Source organism: Urocampus carinirostris, chromosome 2 (assembly GCF_059441175.1).
Source record: "Urocampus carinirostris isolate Australia breed hairy pipefish chromosome 2, RoL_Ucar_1.0, whole genome shotgun sequence".
Classification (NCBI taxonomy): Eukaryota; Metazoa; Chordata; class Actinopteri; order Syngnathiformes; family Syngnathidae; genus Urocampus; species Urocampus carinirostris.
Window position 1 is genome coordinate 59,435,365 of NC_142350.1, and position 22,084 is coordinate 59,457,448.

The 22,084-nt window shown below is 42.0% G+C and overlaps 1 protein-coding gene across 2 annotated transcripts in view; it reads right to left on the reverse strand.

Annotated features, from left to right (window-relative positions):
- Window positions 1-3,171: 3,171 nt before the first annotated feature.
- Window positions 3,172-22,084, reverse strand: part of hivep3b (HIVEP zinc finger 3b) — a 134,052-nt gene continuing 115,139 nt past the window's right edge. For both annotated transcript variants that reach the window (XM_088327332.1, XM_088327333.1), the window contains exons 6-9: window positions 16,166-16,341; window positions 15,892-15,993; window positions 8,370-8,992; window positions 3,172-6,461 (exon numbers count right to left, since the gene is read on the reverse strand). In XM_088327332.1, coding sequence (XP_088183458.1) covers window positions 5,982-6,461; window positions 8,370-8,992; window positions 15,892-15,993; window positions 16,166-16,341 — 1,381 coding nt within the window. In that variant the 3' untranslated portion in view covers window positions 3,172-5,981. The remainder of the gene's footprint in view (window positions 6,462-8,369; window positions 8,993-15,891; window positions 15,994-16,165; window positions 16,342-22,084) is intronic.

A 22,084-nucleotide genomic window follows, 5' to 3' on the forward strand; every position in this document is an offset into this window, starting at 1 on the left:
CAGACTGGGAAATTTACCTTGAAATGGAGTTTGGTTTTATGGATAGAATAGAATCGATGTTTGCTCACATCAGTATGAAGCTGTGTTGATCATAATGTAAGAAATTACATGTTTCCTTCCGATGCATTCTATTTTTTCCCTCGTAAAATAAGAAAAGCTACAACTAGTAGACTTTCGAATTTTTCTTTTCTCATTCTTTTTTTCCTAGAATAATTCATTTTTTATTTACTTGTCTTTATCATTTTTTTGATCTTGTTCTATTACCTACAAGTAGGCAGCACGGCGGCGCAGTGGTTAGCGCGTGTGCGGCACAGTTCAAAGGTCTTGGGAACCTCCTGTGTGGGTTCAAATGCAGCTACTGGACTTCCTGTGCGGAGTTTGTATGTTCTCCCCGTGCTTGCGTGGGTTTCCTCCCACACTCCAAAAGACATGCATTTCAGGTGGATTGGCCGGTCCAAATTGTCCCTAGGTGTGAATGAGCGAGCGAGTTGTCTGTCCCTGTGTGCCCTGCGATTGGCTGGCAACCAGTTCAGGGTGTTCCCTGCCCACTGCCCGATGATTGCTGGGATGGGCTCCAGCACCCCCGCGACCCTACTGAGGATAAGCGTTGCAGCTAATGAGATGAGATTACCTACAAGTATAATGTCCCAGATGTTGGAAAATCACCAGGGAGCCACTAGGGAGTGTCCAAGAGCTGCATGGCCGCACGCAGCTTTAGAGCCGGTTGTACACCAAAGCAGATGATTATCGATTTTGTTGACATTTATTGGGGGTACCTTGACACTAAACCTAGCTAAAGACACTACCAGAGGTCTAGAGTACTACTGTGTACATTTTCACGAAAATTAGTTTAGTAGTTTTGGAGCCTATAAACCACATACGAACACACACACACAAATCGGGATTTATAAATAAGTTTAAAATTGGATTAGATAGAATTTATTTTATTTTTTCCAGTAAAATAAACTTTTTCTTATATATTTATTAAGCCCTTTTGTAGTAAAATAAAAAAAAATGTAAAATTATCTTAGTTTACCCAAGAATTGATCATGGTAATAAATTATAAAGACCAAAATAATTTAATTAAACAATATCATCAGCCGGCAGCACGGCGGCGCAGTGGTTAGCGCTTGTGCGGCACAGTTCATGTCATAGGAACTTGTCGTGGGTTCAAATCCAGCTCCAGACTTCCTGTGCGGAGTTTGTATGTTCTCCCCGTGCTTGCGTGGGTTTCCTCCGGGTACTCCGGTTTCCTCCCACGTTCCAAAAACATGCATTTCAGGAGAATTGGCCGGTCCAAATTGTCCCTAGGTGTGAATGAGCGAATGAGTTGTCTGTCCCTGTGTGCCCTGCGATTGGCTGGCAACCAGTTCAGGGTGTCCCCTGCCCACTGCCCGGAGATGGCTGGGATGGGCTCCAGCCCCCCCCGTGACCCTAATGAGGATAAGCGGTACGGCTGATGAGATGAATATCATCTGCCATCAAAATAGAACAATTTGACTCAAATGACGATAATTTTATTATTAGTTTATGTTCTAATTTTTTTAAATAAAAACGTTAGTTTAATAAAAAAATACGTATTTTTTCGATTAAGGCAGGCAAAAAAATCGCATGTTATGTGTAAACCGTGTTAAAATCTGAATATTATTATCATATTGAAATATTTTTAATCATTCATATAAAATACGATAAAATCGTATGGGTATGTGTTAAGTTTAAACCAGGGGTGTCAAATAGGTGGCCCGTGGGCCGGATTCAACCCCTTAGCGGGCCTGAGACAGCGCTGAGGGAAGTGCAAGAGAAAAACGAGCTGCAGGTTGCAATATATCCACTTGATGTTGCCAAAACCAGGTGCCTCTCACGAATGCAGCACTTGTATTTCTTTCTCTCTCTCTGTCCCTCTCTCCTTTCCTCCCCTTTTCTCTTACTCTCTCTTTTTCTTTCTTTGTTCCTCTTTGTCTCTTTTGCACTGTGTCATTTTACCTTCTTTTGCTCCCTTTTCCTTTTCTCTCTCTCTATCTTACTTCCCCCTTCTCTCTTTCTATTTATCTTTGGATTTTTCTCTCTCTTTCTCTGTCCCATATTCTCTCTTCTTCTCTCCCTCTCTTATTTCTTTCTCTCTCTTTTTCTTTCTCTCTAATCTACTAGTCCGGCCCCCAAGAGAATGTTTGTTCTATCGTGTGGCCCCAAGTTAAAATGAGTTTGACACCCCTGGTTTAATATGTTCAATCGTCATCTCTGAATGATTAATGACTTAGTCCCCCTAGTGTTCAAACTTCATTTATCAAATAAACCTTAAGAAATGCATTAAGTAAAATAATATGAAAATAATATTGCACCTCACTAAAGATTATACTTCAGATTATTTCAGTTAACTGTGTCAGGGTCTTGTTAACACCCTATCTTTTGCAAAAAATAACCAAAAACGTACTCCATGCTTCCAATAATGGAATCATACTAGATGTATTTTAAGCTCGCAATAAACCCAAATATCTCCATGTGTACCTCAGAAATACGATAAAATAAATTGTCACGACCAGCATACAGGGTAGGCCCAATCGCGTAACGTTTTCTCACAATTTTATTGAAAGAAAGAGGAAGGAAAGAAAGATCCGATGCTCACTGGACGCGGGCAGCAAGTCGTTCTCGCACTCGGATTGTGATCTGAAAACGGAAGTGGATCTTCCGTAGCGAGCGATGGCGGTATCAGGGACGGAAAAACAGGTCGGTAGCCGGGACAGGGAGAACAAAAGCGTGGTCGGGGTCGGAAACGAGCCGTAAGCCAGGACGGGATATCCCGACCACGTATGCTCTCCCGTCCAGGCTTACGACTCGTTTCCGACCCCGACCACGGGATAAAAAATGGGTCGTAAGCCGGACGGGAGAGCAGATGTGGTCGGGATCAAAACAGGTCGTAGCAGGAGACAAACGGGAGCAAAAACGGGACAGACGGGAGTCAGGGTCAAAAAAAAGGCTTGCCTTGTACAAACAGAGGTTTGCAGACGGACTGACAACAGGACTGGGTTCAAATACTGACAGCCAATCAGAACCCGCGGCATTTGGCGCCAAATGAGCAGGCACAGCTGATTCAAATCTCTAACCATGACACAAATAAAACAACTACAGATAAAACACATGCACTGACCAAAAAAGGCAAAACTTGGGAGCGTCTTTGGTGCAATATTTGTATTTTTATTATTTTCCCATGACTGCAAATTTTGTCGCGTGTGAAATCCGCAGGGCACTTATTCCTCCGGTACCAAACTCCGTCCCTCATCTTTGTCCCAAATTGCATGAACATTGTGGAAAAAAGGTAAGAAAAAAAGAAACATTGTTATTTTTTTTTCACATCCCCTTTTAACAGAGTAAAAAACAAAACAACATTGAAACAACGATCATTGTCATCAATAAATAAGGAGCGCTCTTCCCTGTAAAGAGATACGGCATCCAAAGTGTCTTACAATAAAAAATAGAACTTCAGTGCATTTCTTTTGACAGGTTTCTGCTGCTCCTTCGATAGCTCAACGACGTTGATGCTCGCTTACCCTGGAATTAAAGCAACAGTATCGAGAACCAAACGGAACATCCGATAGAAATCTTCCTCTAATGACGCAAAAGTCCCATATAAAATTTCACAGCCTTCTATCTGTACTATACACCTCAAAACACAAACCTGGACAGAAAAGGCACGAGTAACTATAAGTGGAGTAATACTGGAAATTAAATCATTTTGGACTTAAGATTTTGGTCATGAACTCATCTTCGTATTACTCTGACACAGATTCAAACAGACAGTAGCAGGACCGGTATCGATAGCGATACGGGAAGGATATAATAATCATATAGAATTCTTGTATATACATTTACAGAAACGTTATTTTCACAATGGAAAAAAAGTGCATTTTTTTAAATGACGGACCTGAATATTGCCAAAAAATAGACATTTAAGTTAACAATTGTATTGAAAACTATTTCAAAAAAGTACCGTATTTCCCTGACTATAACGTGCACCTAAAAATCCCGATTTGGCCAGAAATTTGAACGTGCGCTTTATAATCCAGTGCGCCTTATATACGGATGAAATTGGAAATGCATACTGGTATATTACCATATTTGGGCAAACAAATATCGCTGCGGTCATGGAAAAGACTGCGGAGTCTCAGAGGCAAAACCAGCAGGCTCAAGGACAGCTGTCAGGACTCTCCCACCCATTTGTGAAACTGCTCCATTTAGGTTCTGGGGTATACTTTTCACATTTTTTTATTCTGAAACTTATATATTTTTGATGCATTCTTTGTTTTTTACCTTTTTATTTGGTATCGGTCTTATTATTTTTATGTTAGCACACGGGAAGGAGGAAGTACCAGTATTCCTTTCTATGCTGTGTGTTGTGCAAAAAGCATATTTGACAATAAATTTAAAAGTGAAATGGTGGCAACTAGAATCAAACCCGGGTAGCGAAGTGAGAGTGCCAAATCCTAACCAACAGGCCACTAGGGACGTACTATAGATGGCATATGAAAAGACAGCAGGTCTTATTTCGTTATCATACTATTTTTCTAGTCATGGTACCAGAGAGAAATGTTGGAAAATTGAGAAAAGTCAAGTCGAGCCTGAAACCTGCATGAAAACAGGAAGTGATTAAAAAAACTCGGTATAAAAGTTTGTTTCACTTTTTCTAAGGTCAAACTAAGCATTGTAAGCTCTGTGTTTTTGTGATTTTTTTTAATTGTCTGCTTCTATCTTCTGTGTTTTTCGTCCCGTTTGACAACTCCACTTTGGATTACTTTCTATCCTATGGACATGGGTTTTAACGCACAAAAATGCGTTTATTCAAGGAATCAACTCCTTGCCCTGAAGATTTCTTGTGCCGGCGTTTTCAGTTCTGAGGTCATTAAATAAAAACTTCCTGTTTGGAGTTTGCATGTTCTCTCCGTGCTTGAATGGGTTTTCTCCGGGCCCTCCAGTTTGCTCCCACATTCCCTAAACATGCATGTCAGGTTGATTGGTCCAAATTGTCCCTAGATGTGAATGAGCAAGTGAATTGTCCCTGTGTGCCCTGCGACTGGCTGGCAACCGGTTCAGGGTGTCCCCTGCCCACTGCCCGAAGATAGCTGGGATGGGCTCCAGCACCCCCGCGACCCTACTGAGGATAAGAGGTGCAGGTAATCGATGAATATTCTACTCTCTCTGCATAGTCTTTTCAGTAGTACATTTTTTTTAAATTATGGAACCACTGGTCTAATGGATAGGATTCAGCGCGCTCCTTACCGTAATCCAGGTTCTATTCCCATTGCATCCAATATAATGCAATTGTGATCAGTGAGATGTTACGACTGATCAATCAATTCACAAATACGCTAACCCATAACCCTAACCCTATTTTTATTCAGGGTTGGGTAGGGTTACTTTAATGTGATTACGTTCAATTACTTTTGGATTACTCCAATACCAAATATGCTAATAAAAGACAAAAGAAACTAAATATGAATAAAATTATGACTCACAACACGTGGTAAGCTTTCTCTCCTGGCTTTGATCTCTTTGATCTCCGGCAAAACTAACATAAAATGCGACAGAAACAAAATGAAAATCAATCCAAACAGCTTGCCAACATCATTTTTGCCGTTCCATCTATTCCGTTACTCCCCAAGCCTGCACAAAATTTAGTCATTTTATTCATATTTACTTTATTTTGTCTTTTATTAGCATATTTGGTATTGGAGTAATCCATAAGTAATTGAAAGTAATCGAGTTAAAGTAACCCTACCCAACCCTGTTTTTATATTACTGTAGTCTTAATTCCATGCGCCTTATATATGAAAGCATTATCTCAAAAGATTTTTCTAGGGAGGTGCGCCTTATAATCCAGTGCACCTTATAGTGCAGGAAATACTGTATTTGAGAAACAAGACAAACGTAAAACTGAAAAAGCAAGTTTAAGAAGCATCGAAATCTCAAATTAGGTGCTCTGGTCCAGCTCAGCAGTCCCCTTCTGGTTTTCGTTCAATCTGACGTTCGCTTGACTCAGTTGTACGGCTGGATGAGTGGGCGGAGCTTTGTGAGCTGCCATATTGCTTTGAGCCCGTGGTCTCCGACTCCAGTTTGTGACTCGTGGCTGACTGGTTGCCTACTGCAGACCGGTCACTCCCAAGAGTCACTTGATTTCCTGGGGTCCCGCCCCAGAATGAGTTAAACCTGGCCGGTGAGAATCCCTCTGCAGTAAGTAAAACCGGGGACAAAGGATTGGACCCTGGCCTGGCTTGTACCATTTGAATCCCTCCGATGGGGATCATCAGATAGGGGACCTTGGCCTGTTGGGAGTGCCTGGGAAGATGGCTGAAGATGTTTTCTGCGGCTCGGTTGCAGGGATTACCCTCGCAAGTGGAAAGACGGAAAGCAGGAGGGAACAAGGAAGCGCTGGCCAAAGGACGCCCATCTGCTGGAGTGCCATTTTGGTCCTGCAGGGGGAGCACAAAAACAAGCACTCAACTTATGTAGTACATGACAGTGGTCAGCAAATAGCAGTAGGCAGAAAGGGCCCATTATCCCTATTAGATCATTTATTTATGCCATGCATGGCAATCCGCAAGATATAATACATAAAATGAACCGGTGCAGCTAACCGTTGCCGTTTTGATAATGAAATACAAGAAACAAGGTAAAGAAATGTACTGATTTAGAGAACTTAACAGTTACCGTAAATTCCGGACAGCGCACCTGATTATAAGCCGCACCCACCACATTTCGGGAGGAAAACCGATTTTGTACATACACAAGCCGCACCTGTATATTAGCCGCATGCGCCCACACTGAAAAAACGCAATTCAAACACAAATTTAACCAACACCCGATAAAGTCTAAAAAACACAGCCGGAAAATTGAACGGAAAATGATACCGGTACTTAAAATTTAATGCAGACCTGCAGAGTCCAGGTGCCCGTTGAAAGTAATCCAAGGAAAAAAGTGTATATTTCCAAAGGTAAGGGTGGGAAAAGTATATATCCACTATTGTCGGCCGCATCCACTAACACGTCTTATCTTTACTCCACTTCCCGTCACCCCGCGTTTGCCCCGCCCCTTCTTTCTCATTTGCTCGTACAAAACATATCAGAATAAGTTTCTAAAATAAATACATTACAAAAATATACAGTTGCAAATACATATTATACATGGTTACACATATTTACAAAGAAAGACGGTACACCGAGAGAGTTTTCAAAGCTTTAACAATAATATTATAACTTTCATCCCAAAACGTGCCTGTGAAGGGTAGCAATACGGTACTAGCAACACGCTCTCAACACAGTAAACAGCTCTGTTAAAAACAGCTCAGGAGGTAGAGTGCTCGTCTTAGGATCAAGGGATCCCAGTTCGAATCCCGGCTCATGTCGAAGTGTCCTTGGGTAAGACACTGAACCCCCAATACCCCCACTAGGCAGGTTAGCGCTTTACATGGCTGCACGGCCGCTATTGGGAAATGTGGAGCACATTGTAAAGCTCTTTGGGAAGTCGTTGACTTGAAAAGCGCTATATTAATGCAGATAATTTCATTTCATTTCATTTTTTTGCGATTAGTCATCTTATTGTGTTTCGAGTTGGAAAAATGGGGTTGGCAACTTTATGGCTGGGCAGGCAACTTTTCGGAGTTGTCTGCCCTGGTGTCCGGTAATCTTTTGTCATGAGTTTCAGACAATGATATATATATCATTTTTTTAATGCAATGGCTAAGAATGAGACAAACATTGTTATATATTGGTGAGGCGGACCAAAGTGCAACACACGAGCTGACTGGCCAAAGTTTTATTTAGGAGTAAATGGAATTTTACAAAAGGGACATGGGAGAAAAAAAAAAAGGCCGGAAAACCCTCACGGCTGGCAAAGTTCAAGAAAGCCAGAATGGATCGATGATAGGCAGATAAGGCACATCAAGGGCCAACGATGATCCCACAGCTTTTGCTGCTGGCACAGTCCTTTAATACTGGGTTTCTGGTTAAAGTCAGGTGCGCGTGATGAGGAACAGGTGTGGGGTCCTCTAGTTCATTTACCTTTTGTCGCCTTCTGAAGGACTGTGGCGTGCTGGATCCAGTTTTTGACACTATTTTGAGTAAATAATATATAATAAATGACTTTTATGTATGATTCTCCCTTTTCTTTTCATTTAACAATAGGTTTATATAAGACAATTTTTTGCAGCTCCAGACATATTTGTTTTATGTTTTCGGATCTGTTATCGTTCTTGAAAAAATGTGGGTTAATGAGCCCTGGATTAAGCCAATAATGTTTCATTTCAAATAAACACGTTGAATAAGTATGGGCATAACATAAATTGTCAGAAACTGTAGGCAAAGTACATTGAACGGACTTACCCCTTTTATATGAGTTTCCTTCGTGCCGTAATATTCCCAAGGAAGGCACCCGGGGGTTATTTGCTGCACTCCGACCGGCAAAGGTGGGGTCCTTGCTCGGGAAGAACTGTAGCAGTCTGGCCAGCCGGGCCGAATGGGGGAGACGGGCCTGACCGGGGACGGTCCCCTTTCAGGAGAGGGGGACACTTGCCGACCGGCTGAGGGTCGCTCTGTTCCCGGGGACAAACCGTGCATGGGCGACGACGGCTCCAGATGTGGGGACAGACTGCGATTGGGGGAGCAGCTCTCACTGCTGTTGGAGAAGGCTCCGGGTGACACCTTCAAGCTCCGTCGGGAGAACAGAGCTCTCCTGCTGCCCGGGGAGACGGCTCGGGGGCTGTGCCAAGCCCCTCTTTGGGAGGTTCCCGGGACTGGACCGGGACTTAGATTTTCCGTCTCGGGAGTACACTGCAGAGGGCGAGCGCTGCGTTTGGAACGAAAATCCATAGACGTCCGGGTGTCCGACAAACAGGAGGCTTGAAGGTCATCGTGAGACTCTTCCTCTTCGTCATCTTCGTCCTCGGATTCCTCCGCATTGGAAAACTGGTGCCCTTCGTGCTCCTCCGAATAATGTTCGTCGCTCTCTGATGAAAAACAGGGAACTACTTTTAATCATTGTATTTTTCTAACTATAAGGCACATCAGATTATATCGCGCACCTTCAAAAAAACAGCCCTTCCAGATATATTTTCAGATAACATATAAAGCGCAGGGGCAGCACGGCGGCGCAGTGGTTAGCACGTATGTGACACAGTTCTGAGGTCATGAGATTGAACCTCCTGTGTGGAGTTTGCATGTTCCCCCCGTGCTTGCGTGGGTTTCCTCGGGGCACTCCAGTTTCCTCCCACGTTCCAAAAACATGCATGTCAGGTTAATTGGCCGGTCCAAATTGTCCCTAGGTATGAATGAGCGTATGAATGGTTGTCTGTCTCTATGCGCCCTGTGACTGGCTGGCAACTAGTTCAGGGTGTCCCCCTGCCCACTGCCCGAGGATAGCTGAGATGGGCTCCAGCAGCCCCGCGACCCTACTGAGGATAAGCGGTGCTGGTAATGGATGGAATGGATGGATATACATCGCAAGAAATTAAAACTACAGTAAGACCTAGGGTTGTATTAAAAAAAGTCCTAAATTAAAAGAAAAAGACATAAAATACTGTTCAAAAGTTTGCGGTTACCCAGACAATTTTGTGTTTTCCAGTGAAAATGTCGCACTTTCATTTATCAACGAGGTGTCCGATGTGCGTGTTCTTCTGCCAGTATTAATTTCTTCCTTCTGTTGACCAGACTCAAACCCACTCTGCCTTAAAGGCCAGCATCCCGAAGTTACCTCTTCACTGTAGGGTACCATTTTAGAAATCTGCGAGTTAAGGACCTGTAAGGAATCTATTTCTCAAACTAGAAAGACGAATGTACTTGTCATCTTGTTCTCTTTGTTCTCTGGTTAAAGGGAGTAGTACACACTGTTGTAGGAGATCTTCAGCTTCTTGGCAAATTTTTGCTTGGATTAGCTTTCATTTCTTACAACAAGAATAGGCTGTCTAGTTTCACATGAAAGTTCGGTTTTTCTGGCCATTCTGAAGGTTTAATCACACCCACCAATGTGACGCTCCAGATATTCGACTACTCAAAGGAAGTTCAGTTTTATAGCTTCTCTAATCAGCTAACATAATTGCACAAGGGTTTTCTAATCAACTATTAGCCGTCTAATGCGATTAGAAAACACAATGTAGTATTGGAATACTGGAGTGCTGGTTTCTGGAAATCGGCCGCCATACACCAGTGTAGATATTGCATGAAAAACAAACATTTGCAGCCAACATATCATCATTTACCACATTGAAATTGTATTACTGATTAGTTTAGAGTACTTTTTCAGTATTTTTAATATTTTTTAGCAGTGACGTACAGTCAGTGGAGGCAGGCTGTGCCTCACCCATCATCATGGAAGTGTAAAATACTGTATAAAAAAGTTTTTGAATAGCTGAATTTTCACATTATAAATATTATCATGACAGTTTTTATGTAATGTATCACTGTGCTAAGCGTCTGCAGATGCAGAGTGAGGCACGCTATTCTCTTGCCTCATTGCAGAAGGCGAAAGTGAGACCAAGGATTCTGATTTGCTGCACAACTCAGCCCCAAACAATAGTTATGAGCGAAAGTGTTAGCAAGCTAACAACAAGTAAAACTATAAGGTATGTAGCGATTGGCATCACTGCGACCACTGTGAGAGACGGGGAAATATTACTGGCTCGCTGCATTTAAAAATTTGGGCAGCAAACAGCGTGAAGCCAAATAAGTTAAGGTTTGTACACCTTTGTCATAGCTAAATTTGAATACTTTTTTTAATGACTATCAAAGCCATTTTTTTAGGTTCTTCAGTAACATTAAACGAAAAAACCTGCTGTGAATCATATTTTTGCAGAGCCTCATACATATCTGCGATGTACATATGTGATTTTTAATCTTTCTTGCGCATCATCAAGACAAATGATTTTTAGATGTTGAGTAATATGCAAATATATTTGTTTTTGAGACTACCGTAAATTCCGGACTATAAGCCGCTACTTTTTCCCCCAAACTTTCAACCCTGCGGCTCATTCAGTGATGCGGCCAATTTATGTAATTTTTCTAACGGCCGCTAGCGGCGCTCGAGTGTTGCTACCATTAACTGCCCTGTCAAAGCTATATTATTATTATTAAAGCTTTGAAAACTCTCTCGGTGTACCGTCTTTCTTTGTAAATATGTGTTACCCATGTATTATATGTATTTGCAACTGAATATTTTTGTAATGTATTTATTTGTATTTATTTTAGACACTTATTCTGATATCGGTGAACGAAGAATGAGGGGCGGAACAAACGCGGGGTGCCGAGTTTAAGTGGGGACCGCTAAAGGCGAGGGACGGACAAGGAAAGAAGAGGGGGTAAAACGTTGGTTAAAGAAAAAGGAGTTGCGTGAGTAAATGTGTTCATCTGATATATTTTTCCCACCCTTACCTTTGGAAATATACACATTTTTCCTTGGATTACTTTCAACGGGACATGGACTCTGCAGGTCTGCATCAAACCTTAAGTACGGTTATCATTTTCCGTTCATTTTGCCGGCTGTGATTTTTAGAGTGTGGACTTTAATGAAGGACATTTAGTTTCAATCGCGGGACTTGAAGTCGGGTTTGGGTTAATTTTGTGTTTGTGTTACATGTTTAAATGTGGGCGCGTGCGGCTTATATACAGGTTCGGCTTGTGTATGTACAAAATCGGTTTTCCTCTTAAAATGTGGTGGGTGCGGCTTATAATCAGGTGCGCTCTATAGTCCGGAATTTACGGTAATATCTCCCCATGGGTAAAATTACAGTAGTATGTAGTTAACATATATTTTCAGTTTTTCCCATTACGAAACGCTACCTTAATTGTTTCCATGGCCCATAAAAAATGTCCATAAAAGATGCGTAGCCTTGCACTAATACACGTTTTATAGTGCCCTGTTTAGGTGGAGCATGCACCTGTCGTCTTGAACTCCACCAAAAGGGGGCGAGGACGCTTCATAGGACAATGCCGTACAAACAAATGCCAGCTGCAGTTAATCATGAGGGAGGAGTAAATAAAATGGCAAAGCAAATCCACCAGAGAGAACCGTGCCTGCATCATTTTTAAGCAGAATTGTTGAGTAATACGACAACAATTTCAAGCATTTACAAGCACTTCAGATTCGGCTCTCGGTTCTTGGAGGGGGCCGCGAGAGGTTTACTACTTCCGAGCGCGCGTGTGTGTCGTTCATGACTGAAAATAATGAAGAAGCACTACAGTACAGTAAGAAACTACCTTACCTACCTTTGCCAACTCCAAGACACATGCAAAGCAACACGCAGCGGGAACAGCGGCAAAGTCACCGCCTTTATCTCCTCGGCCGTGTTATAAATAGACTTTGGGCTGAAAGGCGTCTGGCTTCTATTCACAAACTATGTCGGGAGGGAATGAATGAAATCGTATTCTAAACGCCGCGTCCTTGAAAGTGACGAGTGAGGACTTGACAACTGAAGAGACATGTCGGCAGGAGGCAGAACGCGGGAAGATAATGAGGCATCGCCATTAAGGCAGGCGCGAAAAACAAGAGTGCCTGGGAAAGGGGGAGTCTTTGTTCTTCAACATTTCACTTGTGCTTTTTTCCCCGATATGAGGCCAAAACGTCGGGGGATAACGTACAGTGGAACCTCGGTTCTCGACCATAATCCGTTCCAGAACCCCGTTCGAAAAACGATTTGTTTGATCACCGAAATCATTTTTCCCATTAAAAATAATGTAAATCGTTTTAATCCGTTACAACACCCTGAATGTTTAGCGTAAAGCTAACCCAGGCTAATTGTACGTTATCGTAATCTTCCATAGGAAAGATTACGCTAACATGAACGTGTAAAAATAAAAAATCAGGTCGTTTACAAGTCATTTAGCACCCGTGGTGAGCGGTTCATTCGAAAGGGGGCTCCGTTCCAACACCCTGAATGTTTACCATGAATGTTTAACGTACCGTATTTTCCGCACTATATGGCGCACCGTGTTATAAGGCGCACCTTCAATGAATGATATATTTTAAAACTTTTGCCATACATAAGACGCACCCCATTATAAGGCGCTATAAGTGCATGCTGGTTTAAGATCAGGTAATTGTGCAATTTTGTAATTGTAATCCTGTGCAGTCCTTCGAGACATTTTTGTGATTAAGGGCTATTTACGGTAAATAAATGTGACTTGACTTGACCACAGTAGAGAATGTAGTTGCATTATGAAACCTCTAGATGTTGCCACGCTAAAGGGAATGTCAACAAAACATTCAAAATGGTCAAACTTTATTGTTAACAAACAAGCTTTCCACAACTCCATTCACTCCCAAAATAAATAAACAGCCGTTTTATTATTTTCTCTGAGGTAAAGCATTTTCGTGACACATCTTTAACATCTTTGAACAACATCAAGGCATATCATGTTACTTTTCCTCCATTTAGTCAACACGCAAAAAAAAACCCGTCTGATACTGTTATTTTAAATGAAACGTTAGTGCAATCGCAATAAAGTGACACTCGTAATGTGCAAAAACAACAAGTGCAAAACAATAACAATAAAGCAATAACATAATAACTGTAAAATGTAAAACGTAAACACACAAAAGAAAAACAAAGATCACTCTATAACAGGGGTCGGGAACCTATGGCTCGCGAGCCATATATGGCTCTTTCTATGAGTACCTATGGCTCAGAGACCAATTTGATTGCATGCAAAATTTCTCCATCTTGTCCAAAACCGGGAACGTCTATCCTATTCAGGTACACGTAAAGCCAAACCAAAGCTAAATTCAAAGGAAACACTTCGCAGTATATATAGGGCACGTTTTTCACTACAATTTACAGTCAAGGTGTCACACAAAAAAGGGGGAAAAAAACTCGTTTTGGCTGTACAACGCTAAAGAATCCTTTATTTAAAAGTTCACTATATAATCTGTGTTCAGTGTTCAGATACTTTATGATGAATCCACAGAACTGTAAATACGCCAAAACACCGGAAGAGAACTTAGTCATTTGATTGGGTGAGTGGGAGGGATGGGTGGAGCTATGCAAAAAGTACAAGCATTCCCTCCCATCTCTCGCCAAAGGTAAGCACATAAGGCTCCCTATTCTCAGAATGTTGTGACGTTTTTACAAAATAAATGCTTGCATCTGGTTTTGAAACCAATATGTATGAAAAAAGGGTCAAAAGGAGTTTAACCGATCTTGAGTAATTGCAAGAAAGAGACAAGTTTAAAGTGGTCTGTTTGTTGAATTTGGGACAGGGGCTCTGGCATTATTCTCTTTTCATAATTTTTATCAAATCATCAAAAATAAATGTGCTGAAGACTAAGCTTTTGTCTGGGGCGCGGGTTTAGCAATTTAGTAAATTTGTCTCATAATATATGGTGTGGCTCTTTCCCAAAATAAAATTAATATGTTTTGCTTTTATGGCTCTTTGAGTCAAAAAGGTTCCCGACCCCTGCTCTATAAGCTCCTCATCGACGAATCCCTCGAATTCTTCTTCTGCAGTGTTCGAATTGACCATCTCAGTGAATGGGCCATCCAACACGTCCGGCTCCGTTTCATCAAGGTCGTCATTAATTGAGTCAGTGTCGCTGATGTTGTCTGGCTGTTCGGGGACAATTCCCGTCTTCTTGAAAGCTCGGACCACAGTTGAGACTGATATATCAGCCCATGCATTTACGATCCACTGACAGATGGTGGCGTATGTCGCCCGGCGCTGTCTCCCCGCACGTATGAAAGAAAATCGTTGTTTAATATTTCCCAGTATGCACAGCGCGAAAAATGGAGTCGGCGGCTGTTTCTCGTAGTTGCGAGACCTTGCGAATTTAATATTGAGCCATATATAAGGCGCACTGTGTTATAAGGCGCATGGTCAGCTTTTGAAAAAAATTTAGACTTTTAGGTGCGCCTTATAGTGCGGAAAATACAGTAAACATGAAGCTAACCCAGGCTAATCGTACGTTCGCGTTATCGTAATCTTCCGTACGAAAGATTACGCTAACATGAACGTGTAAAAATAAATAAAAGGATAAAGAAAAGAATTATGAATAGGATTTCTTACCTTTGTGGTGGTCAGCAGAAGGCGCAGGTAGAGAGGGGAGAGTAAAATCATCAAAAGTTTTTCAACCTCTTCCAAAACTTGCGGTCGTTGCTTGCTTATAGCAGTCACTCCCTTAGCCACATCACTAGATTTCACAGCCTCCTTATTCTTTAGTATCGTACTGATCGTAGATTTAGCCATGCTGTATTCCCTAGCAAGATCCGAAACTCGCACACCTCCTTCATATTTTGCTATTATTTCTTTCTTCAATGCAATAGTTGTACGCACTACTTTTCTTTTTTCACCTGTAGCAACTTTGCTCCTTGCACTGACTTTCTTCGGAAGCATAATAAGGGGCTAAAACACCCGTACGCCCCTCAGCATGGCACCCTAGCGTACCCACTCACGCATTACCGGCGTTCGAACTCTGATTTTTTGACCGAACAGCGAAGCAAGAATTTCTCTAAATTTTTGGTCGGACTCCGATTTGTTCGAACCGAGAGGCGTTTGAAAACCGAGGTTCCACTGTATGTCGAAGTGTCCTTGGGCAAGACACTGAATCCCTAATGCCTCCAATAAGCAGGTAGGTGCCTTGCATAGCTGACTCCCTATTGGTGTGTGAGTGTGTGTGTGTGAATGGGTAAGTGTAAAGCGCCTTGGGAGGTCTTCATTGACTTGAAAAGCGCTATATAAATGCGGACCGTTTACCATTTATCATTTAGAACCGGATAGCCCTTCGCACCAACCAGTAACAAAAAGTAACAGCTTTAAAATGGTTGCCGACCCCTGTTTCAGAATGTCACAGGAAAACTCAATCACCGACTGAGAGGCGTTCGAAAACCGATGTTCCACTGTACGACGGTGCCGAGCAGCCTACCTGTTCCCTCGCTCTCCGGCTCCTCGGCTGATGTTTCAAACGCTCCCGTCGCCTGGCACTTTTTCCCGTGAGCTTTTGACTTGGTGTGTTTGGTAAGGTTCCCTGCGAAGGGGACACGGAAAGCACATTAAAAAGAGAGGTGCGCTCCTTTTCCACCGGCGAGGAGAACGGGGGCGTTTATATGATTCCACAACAGGGAAGAAATTGGAGAAGTGGATGGAACAGAGCGGACAGACAGAACAGGACTGACATTTCTGTTTCACCGTCCCCTAACCTTTGGTTTTGAAGGCAAAGTTGCAGTGTTTGCAAATGTACGGACGGACATCAGTGTGTGTTCGGATGTGCTTCTTCAGCATGCTGGGCTTCTTACAGCGGATGCCGCACTCCCCACATATGTACTTTCCTCTGCCACGCCCTCGAACGTAAATATACTCTTCGTTAGACTTATACCTGACAGACAGACGGGATGGGCATGCGTTATTGATACAGAACAAAAAGTCACAGAATGCTAAATTAACCAGTTTGAAGACAAAACGGTTCATCTCTCAGTCTGTGGTGCGAGCAGAATATATGCAGTCAATTTAACAATGCTACTCATCACATTGGCGAAAGTTTTTTTTTAGTCAAATTTGAAGTTGGGTAATTGGACACCAAGCAGACAGAGAGTATCAAAGATGTTCATCGGGGAAGGAAATCAACAAGCAGGAATCAAGGCAAAAATAACAACATAAGGTGTAGACTTTATTAGACCACATGAGGTTCACCTGCACAATGAATTGGGATTTTGGACAGATACTAAGACAAAAACCAGGAGAAAATTCTTGCGTAGATTTATAAAAAAGAAACAACCTCAATTTACGACTATGATTTTTTTTTCTTCGAGATTGGAATTTTTTTTTAAAAAAAGTCAATAATTGACCTGTCCTGGGGCAGCACGGCGGCGCAGTGGGTAGCGCTTGTGCGGCACAGTTCATGTCATGGGCACCTCCTATGTGGGTTCGAATCCAGCTACCGGACTTCCTGTGTGGAGTTTGTATGTTCTCCCCGTGCTTGCGTGGGTTTTTCTCCGGGCACTCCGGTTTCCTCCCACATTCCAAAGACAGGCATTTCAGGTGGATTGGCCGGTCCAAATTGTCCCTAGGTGTGAATGAGCGAGCGAGTTGTCTGTCCCTGTGTGCCCTGCGATTGTCTGGCAACCAGTTTAGGGTGTCCCCTGCCCTCTGCCCGATGATTGCTGGAATGGGCTCCAGCACCCCCGTGACCCTACTGAGGACAAGCTGTGCAGCTAATGAGATAAGATGAGAGAATAAAACCAAAGGTGTTTAATATGTTGTTTTGTCTAGATCTTGGCCTATTTTTGATTCCCTCTATTGAAGGGTCGGCAGGGCCACCCGAGCAGAAAAATATCTCATAATATGTCAGATTGTGTTTGTGTGTCCTTCTTTGTTTGTTTATAGTGGAGAGAGCAAGGGAGATTGAGTGCTGCGAGGTGTTGGGTGGGCATCCCCAATCCGCCTCCTTAAAGACGGGCTGGTTTTTCCCAACAACGCATGTGCGCGGACATGAATAGTGACAGATCGGCTTTCTGTTGTAGCCACAAGCAGGATTTTGCTGCCTCTCATTAGCATGAATTGTTTTCTGGGGGCCACAAATAGCGCCATCATCAGCTGTAACAGCTGTTCCTGCAGCTGTCCCGTAAAGCAGCCTTATTTACTATTTTAACCCTCAAACCGAGGTCTGGTTAATTGCTGTTTGAATGTTGGGTTTTGCGGTTTTTTTCAAGGTATCGTGGAATAAAAACCCACCAGCTACATCATTAAGTACACTTGCACCGTCTGCTATATAAGTTGCTGGGTGCAATACTTTGCCCTGTCGTGTAACTCAAAGAGGTAATCAAAATATTAGGAACACATCAAAGAGTGATTAAATACAGACTTTCCCCTACTTACGAATGGAATACGTTCCGGACAATGTTCCCTGTAATTTTCCACGGGTCTGAGCGTTCACACAAAGTCGGTGAGCAACGCTTGAAACAACAGTGAGCAACCATAATCCCAAGTGTGGCAAGATAATTCATTATCAAACATGTCCAAAACTTGACATCAAGTTAGACTCTGCTGAGTTTCCCGCAATGCAAAATTATTTTTCTCTTATGAATGAATTGACTCATGTACTATTGCAAAGGTTTTACGGCCTACATACGTCGTTTGTTCTTACAATTCTTTCACAAGATATCCATTTCGTTTTATTTCCTGACATATTTTGTCGCATAATATTAACATTTTGGGGGCTTATTTAGTCGGTCGTAAGATACAGAACTGTACTTCATCAAATTTTTTAGTGCAAGTACAATTTTGGCAACAAGATTCACTTGATATAATTGAAAATTATTTGAATGCAACACAAACTTTTTCTTCTTTTTTCCGTGTTTTTTTCTACTTTTTTTTTTAATTCTTTAAAAAAAAAAATCTCATTGTGTTTATTTTTTCCGAGCTGTTACTTTTTTCTTTTTGTTCTCTATTTAATTTTTTCCTACATTTCTTTCTTTTCTTTTTTTCTGGCTTTTTTTTCTAAATTTTTCCTTCTTTTTTCTCTTCCTTTTGTTTCTTTTTTTTCTCAGCTTTTCACTACTTTTTCATTTTGGTATTTTTTTCTTTTTTGTTCTATTCCCCCATTCCTTTAAGTCGTTTTGTGCATAATTTTACATAATATTTGGTCATGTTGGGATTAAAGAAGCAAAAACAACCTGAAGAGCCGTTTAGGACCCGAAAGAGCCGTTTAGGACCCGAAAGAGCCGGTTCCTTTTAGTGAGCCGAGCCGAAGAAGCCGGTTCTCGACAAACTACTAACTTTAATATTCAATTTCGTTTGACATTGACTTCAAAATACCGCATTTAGGACACAACGTGAGGGGAACCCGTGTATTTATACCTTCATGCACTGTAACTTTGACTTAAGTTGCTTCTTAATTAATCATTTTTGTGCGCTGGCTAGATTTTCTTGTGCGCTGAGAATGTGCGAGCAGTGCGCAATTGCGCACGCGCGCAGCATGGAGGGAACACTGGTTCCGGACGATCGTTCTTAAGTTGAATTTGTTTGTAAGTTGCTTCAGTGCTATACTTTGTATGTTTAAGGTCCATATAAGTATGTTTAAGGCTTGTATAAGTAGCCTGTAATATTATGTACTAAAAAATAAACATTTCATAAAACAACGTGCTCTATAAAGATAAATAAAGAGAAGTTTAACTTACTTTTGAAAGATAACCTTCAAGAGTTAGGCGCCTTCCTCCTCCGTGGTAAAAATTGGCCTGAAAAAAAGCATTCTGACCATTTTCTCAACCGCATCAAGCTTTCTTATTCCACTATCTTTTCAAAAGAAACGGCTCGCCTCTTCTTTACACTTTACACCATCCAAATCAAATGGATGCACGAGATATTAAACAATAGAAATGTCAAGGTTCTGAGCGCGCTGGAGATACAGTATAGAATGTTACCACCCGAACTAGGAAGAGGAAGCGGATTTCTTCTTCAGGGTGGTTGCTGGGTGAGCTCTCACAGCGCCACACACCGGTAGTGGCGGAAAGAAGCACTACAGTAGTGTCCTGTACTCCGAAAAAGGTGCACACAATACAAAATCTAACCTACAGCAATGTCCGGATACTTTTTCGACATCCTGAAAAAAATGTTCGTATCTACCTTTTTACGTTAGTCGAATGGTCATAAGTAGGGGAGCGTCTGTACATATACATCTTGAATCTTGCAAGTGCATTAATCAAGATATATTTTTTTCTAGATTTTGAGTGAATCACGAATATTTTTGGGGATATAAACAATACGTCGCGTGTAAGTATTTTTAAGACAAATCTCTCCCCATATAGGTATTGGGTATATAGGTAATAAATACAGGGATCAGAATGGAGATTTTCATTTTCAGCTGAAATAGGCAGGGTCCAGGAATAAAGCAGGGCGGAGCCAACCCCAACAATGCGGCCAATTTTTCTAACGGCCGCCAGGGTGCGCCAGAGCAATAAAGGAAAGAGCGAGACAGTCGGATTTTGAATTTGTTTGCTACGCAAGAGAAAAAGTGAAAAAGTCGGAATGCCTTTGGGCTTCAAAAACAGCGGAAATCCGCGGATCCGCGGAAAATTCTGATCCCTGTAAATAGCATATAATTTCAATTGCATGAAGTTCTTCCCATTACGATTAACCACTGGGAAACACAACCTTAATTTTTTGCATGTCCCATTATATGTATATGTACATAATTGATATGTATTCATTCCATAGTATTCATTCCCGTAGCATGAACCTGTCCTCTTGGCTGCGACCTTTAGGGGGCAATGACGCTTCATACAAACTAATACCAGCTGCCGTTAATCCAGAAGGAAGTATGATGATCTGCATTTATATAGCGCTTTTCAAGTCAATGACTTCCCAAAGCGCTTTACAATGTGCTCCACATTTCCCAATAGCGGCCTTGTATTGCAGCCATGTAAGACGCTAACCTGCTTATTGGGGGTATTAGGGGTTCAGTGTCTTACCCAAGGACACTTCGACATGTAACACGGACGAGCCGGGATTCGAAGTGAGATCCCTTGATCCCAAGACGAGCGCTCTACCTCCTGAGCTACTGCCGCCCCAAGTAGAAAAGCAATGGCAAAGCAAAGTCACCAAGGTGCAGTGTTATCGTCATTTTAAGGAGACTTAAAGAAACATGGCAACGATTTTAAGCATTTACAAGTACTTTTCAATACCTTAAAACAAAACATTCTATATCAAGCATTTCGAGCACCTGTATGAACCATGCTCATAGTCCAGTGCGCCTTATGTATAAGAACATGTGACTATTTTTTGGGGGTTGTACTTTATAGAGCGGAAAATACGGTATATACAGTGGAACCTCGGTTTTCGAACGCCTCTCAGTTCGAACAAATCGGTTCTCGACCAAAAATTTCGAGAAATTCTTGCTTCGCTTTTCGTTCAAGAAATCGGAGTTTGAACGCCGGTACGCTAGGGGCGATGCTGAGCGGCGTACGGGTGTAGATTGCCCCCACCCCTCAAGAAGAACTGTTATGACGTGCGCGCGCACTTCTTTTTGCTTTCGCTTTAGATATCGGTGAACGGAGTGTTTTAGCCCCTAATTATGCCTCGAAAGAAATTCGGTGCAAGCAGCAGAGTTGCTACAGGTGAAAAAAGAAGAGTAGTGCGTACAACTATTGCATTTAAGAAAGAAATAATAGCAAAATATGAAGAAGGTGTGCGAGTTTCCGATCTTGCTATACATACAGCATGGCTTTTGCTGAGCACCACAAAGGTAAGAAATCCTATTCACAATTCTTTTCTTTATCCTTTAACCGCTCACCACTTTTTGTGGAGACCCGGATGCTAAATGACGTGTAAACGGCCTGATTTTTTTAGTTCTACACGTTCATGTTAGCGTAATCTTTCGTACGGAAGATTACGCTAACGCGAACGTACGATTAGCCTGGGTTAGCTTCATGTTTACGTTCATGGTAGGCGTTCAGGGTGTTGGAACGGATTAAAATGATTTTACATTACTTTTAATGGCAAAAACGATTTTCGGTGATCAACCAAATCGGTTTTCGAACAGGGTTCTGGAACGGATTATGGTCGAGAACCGAGGTTCCACTGTACGTGTATACACCATCCAGATGTTTACCAAAAGGTTATCTGCCGTCACGAGAATGAATTGTCGCCTATGAAAATTGCTCAGACACTCAAAAATCCATTCTGATTTGGTAAATAGGGAATGTGTGCTGACTTTGTTTAATGAAAGGGCATGAACCACATTTGCAAGAAGACCGGCTGTCAATGCTTTCTGTTGTGTAGCAAAAGCAGCAAATGATTAAAAAAAGAGGAAAAAGGAGAAAAAAGAAAAGCAGCAGAAGAGTCTCAACGGTGCCATTGTGTTTTAGTGATCCAGGGGCGGGTTACTGTTCACTGGCATGTATTTTCTACCCACAGCTAAAAATATCCACCTGCATCTTCGGGAAAAATCAAGGCAGAAGCTGCAAGTTTTGCGTGAAGGGAATTACGCTCGGAAAAAAAGCAAAGAGGATGGAATTGCGAAATAAACGATACATCCGATTGACACAAAGCGACGCGAAAAATGTCAGCAAAGTCAAAACAATTTGGCTGTGTATACAGCTTACAGCAGGGGGAGTCAAAGTAAA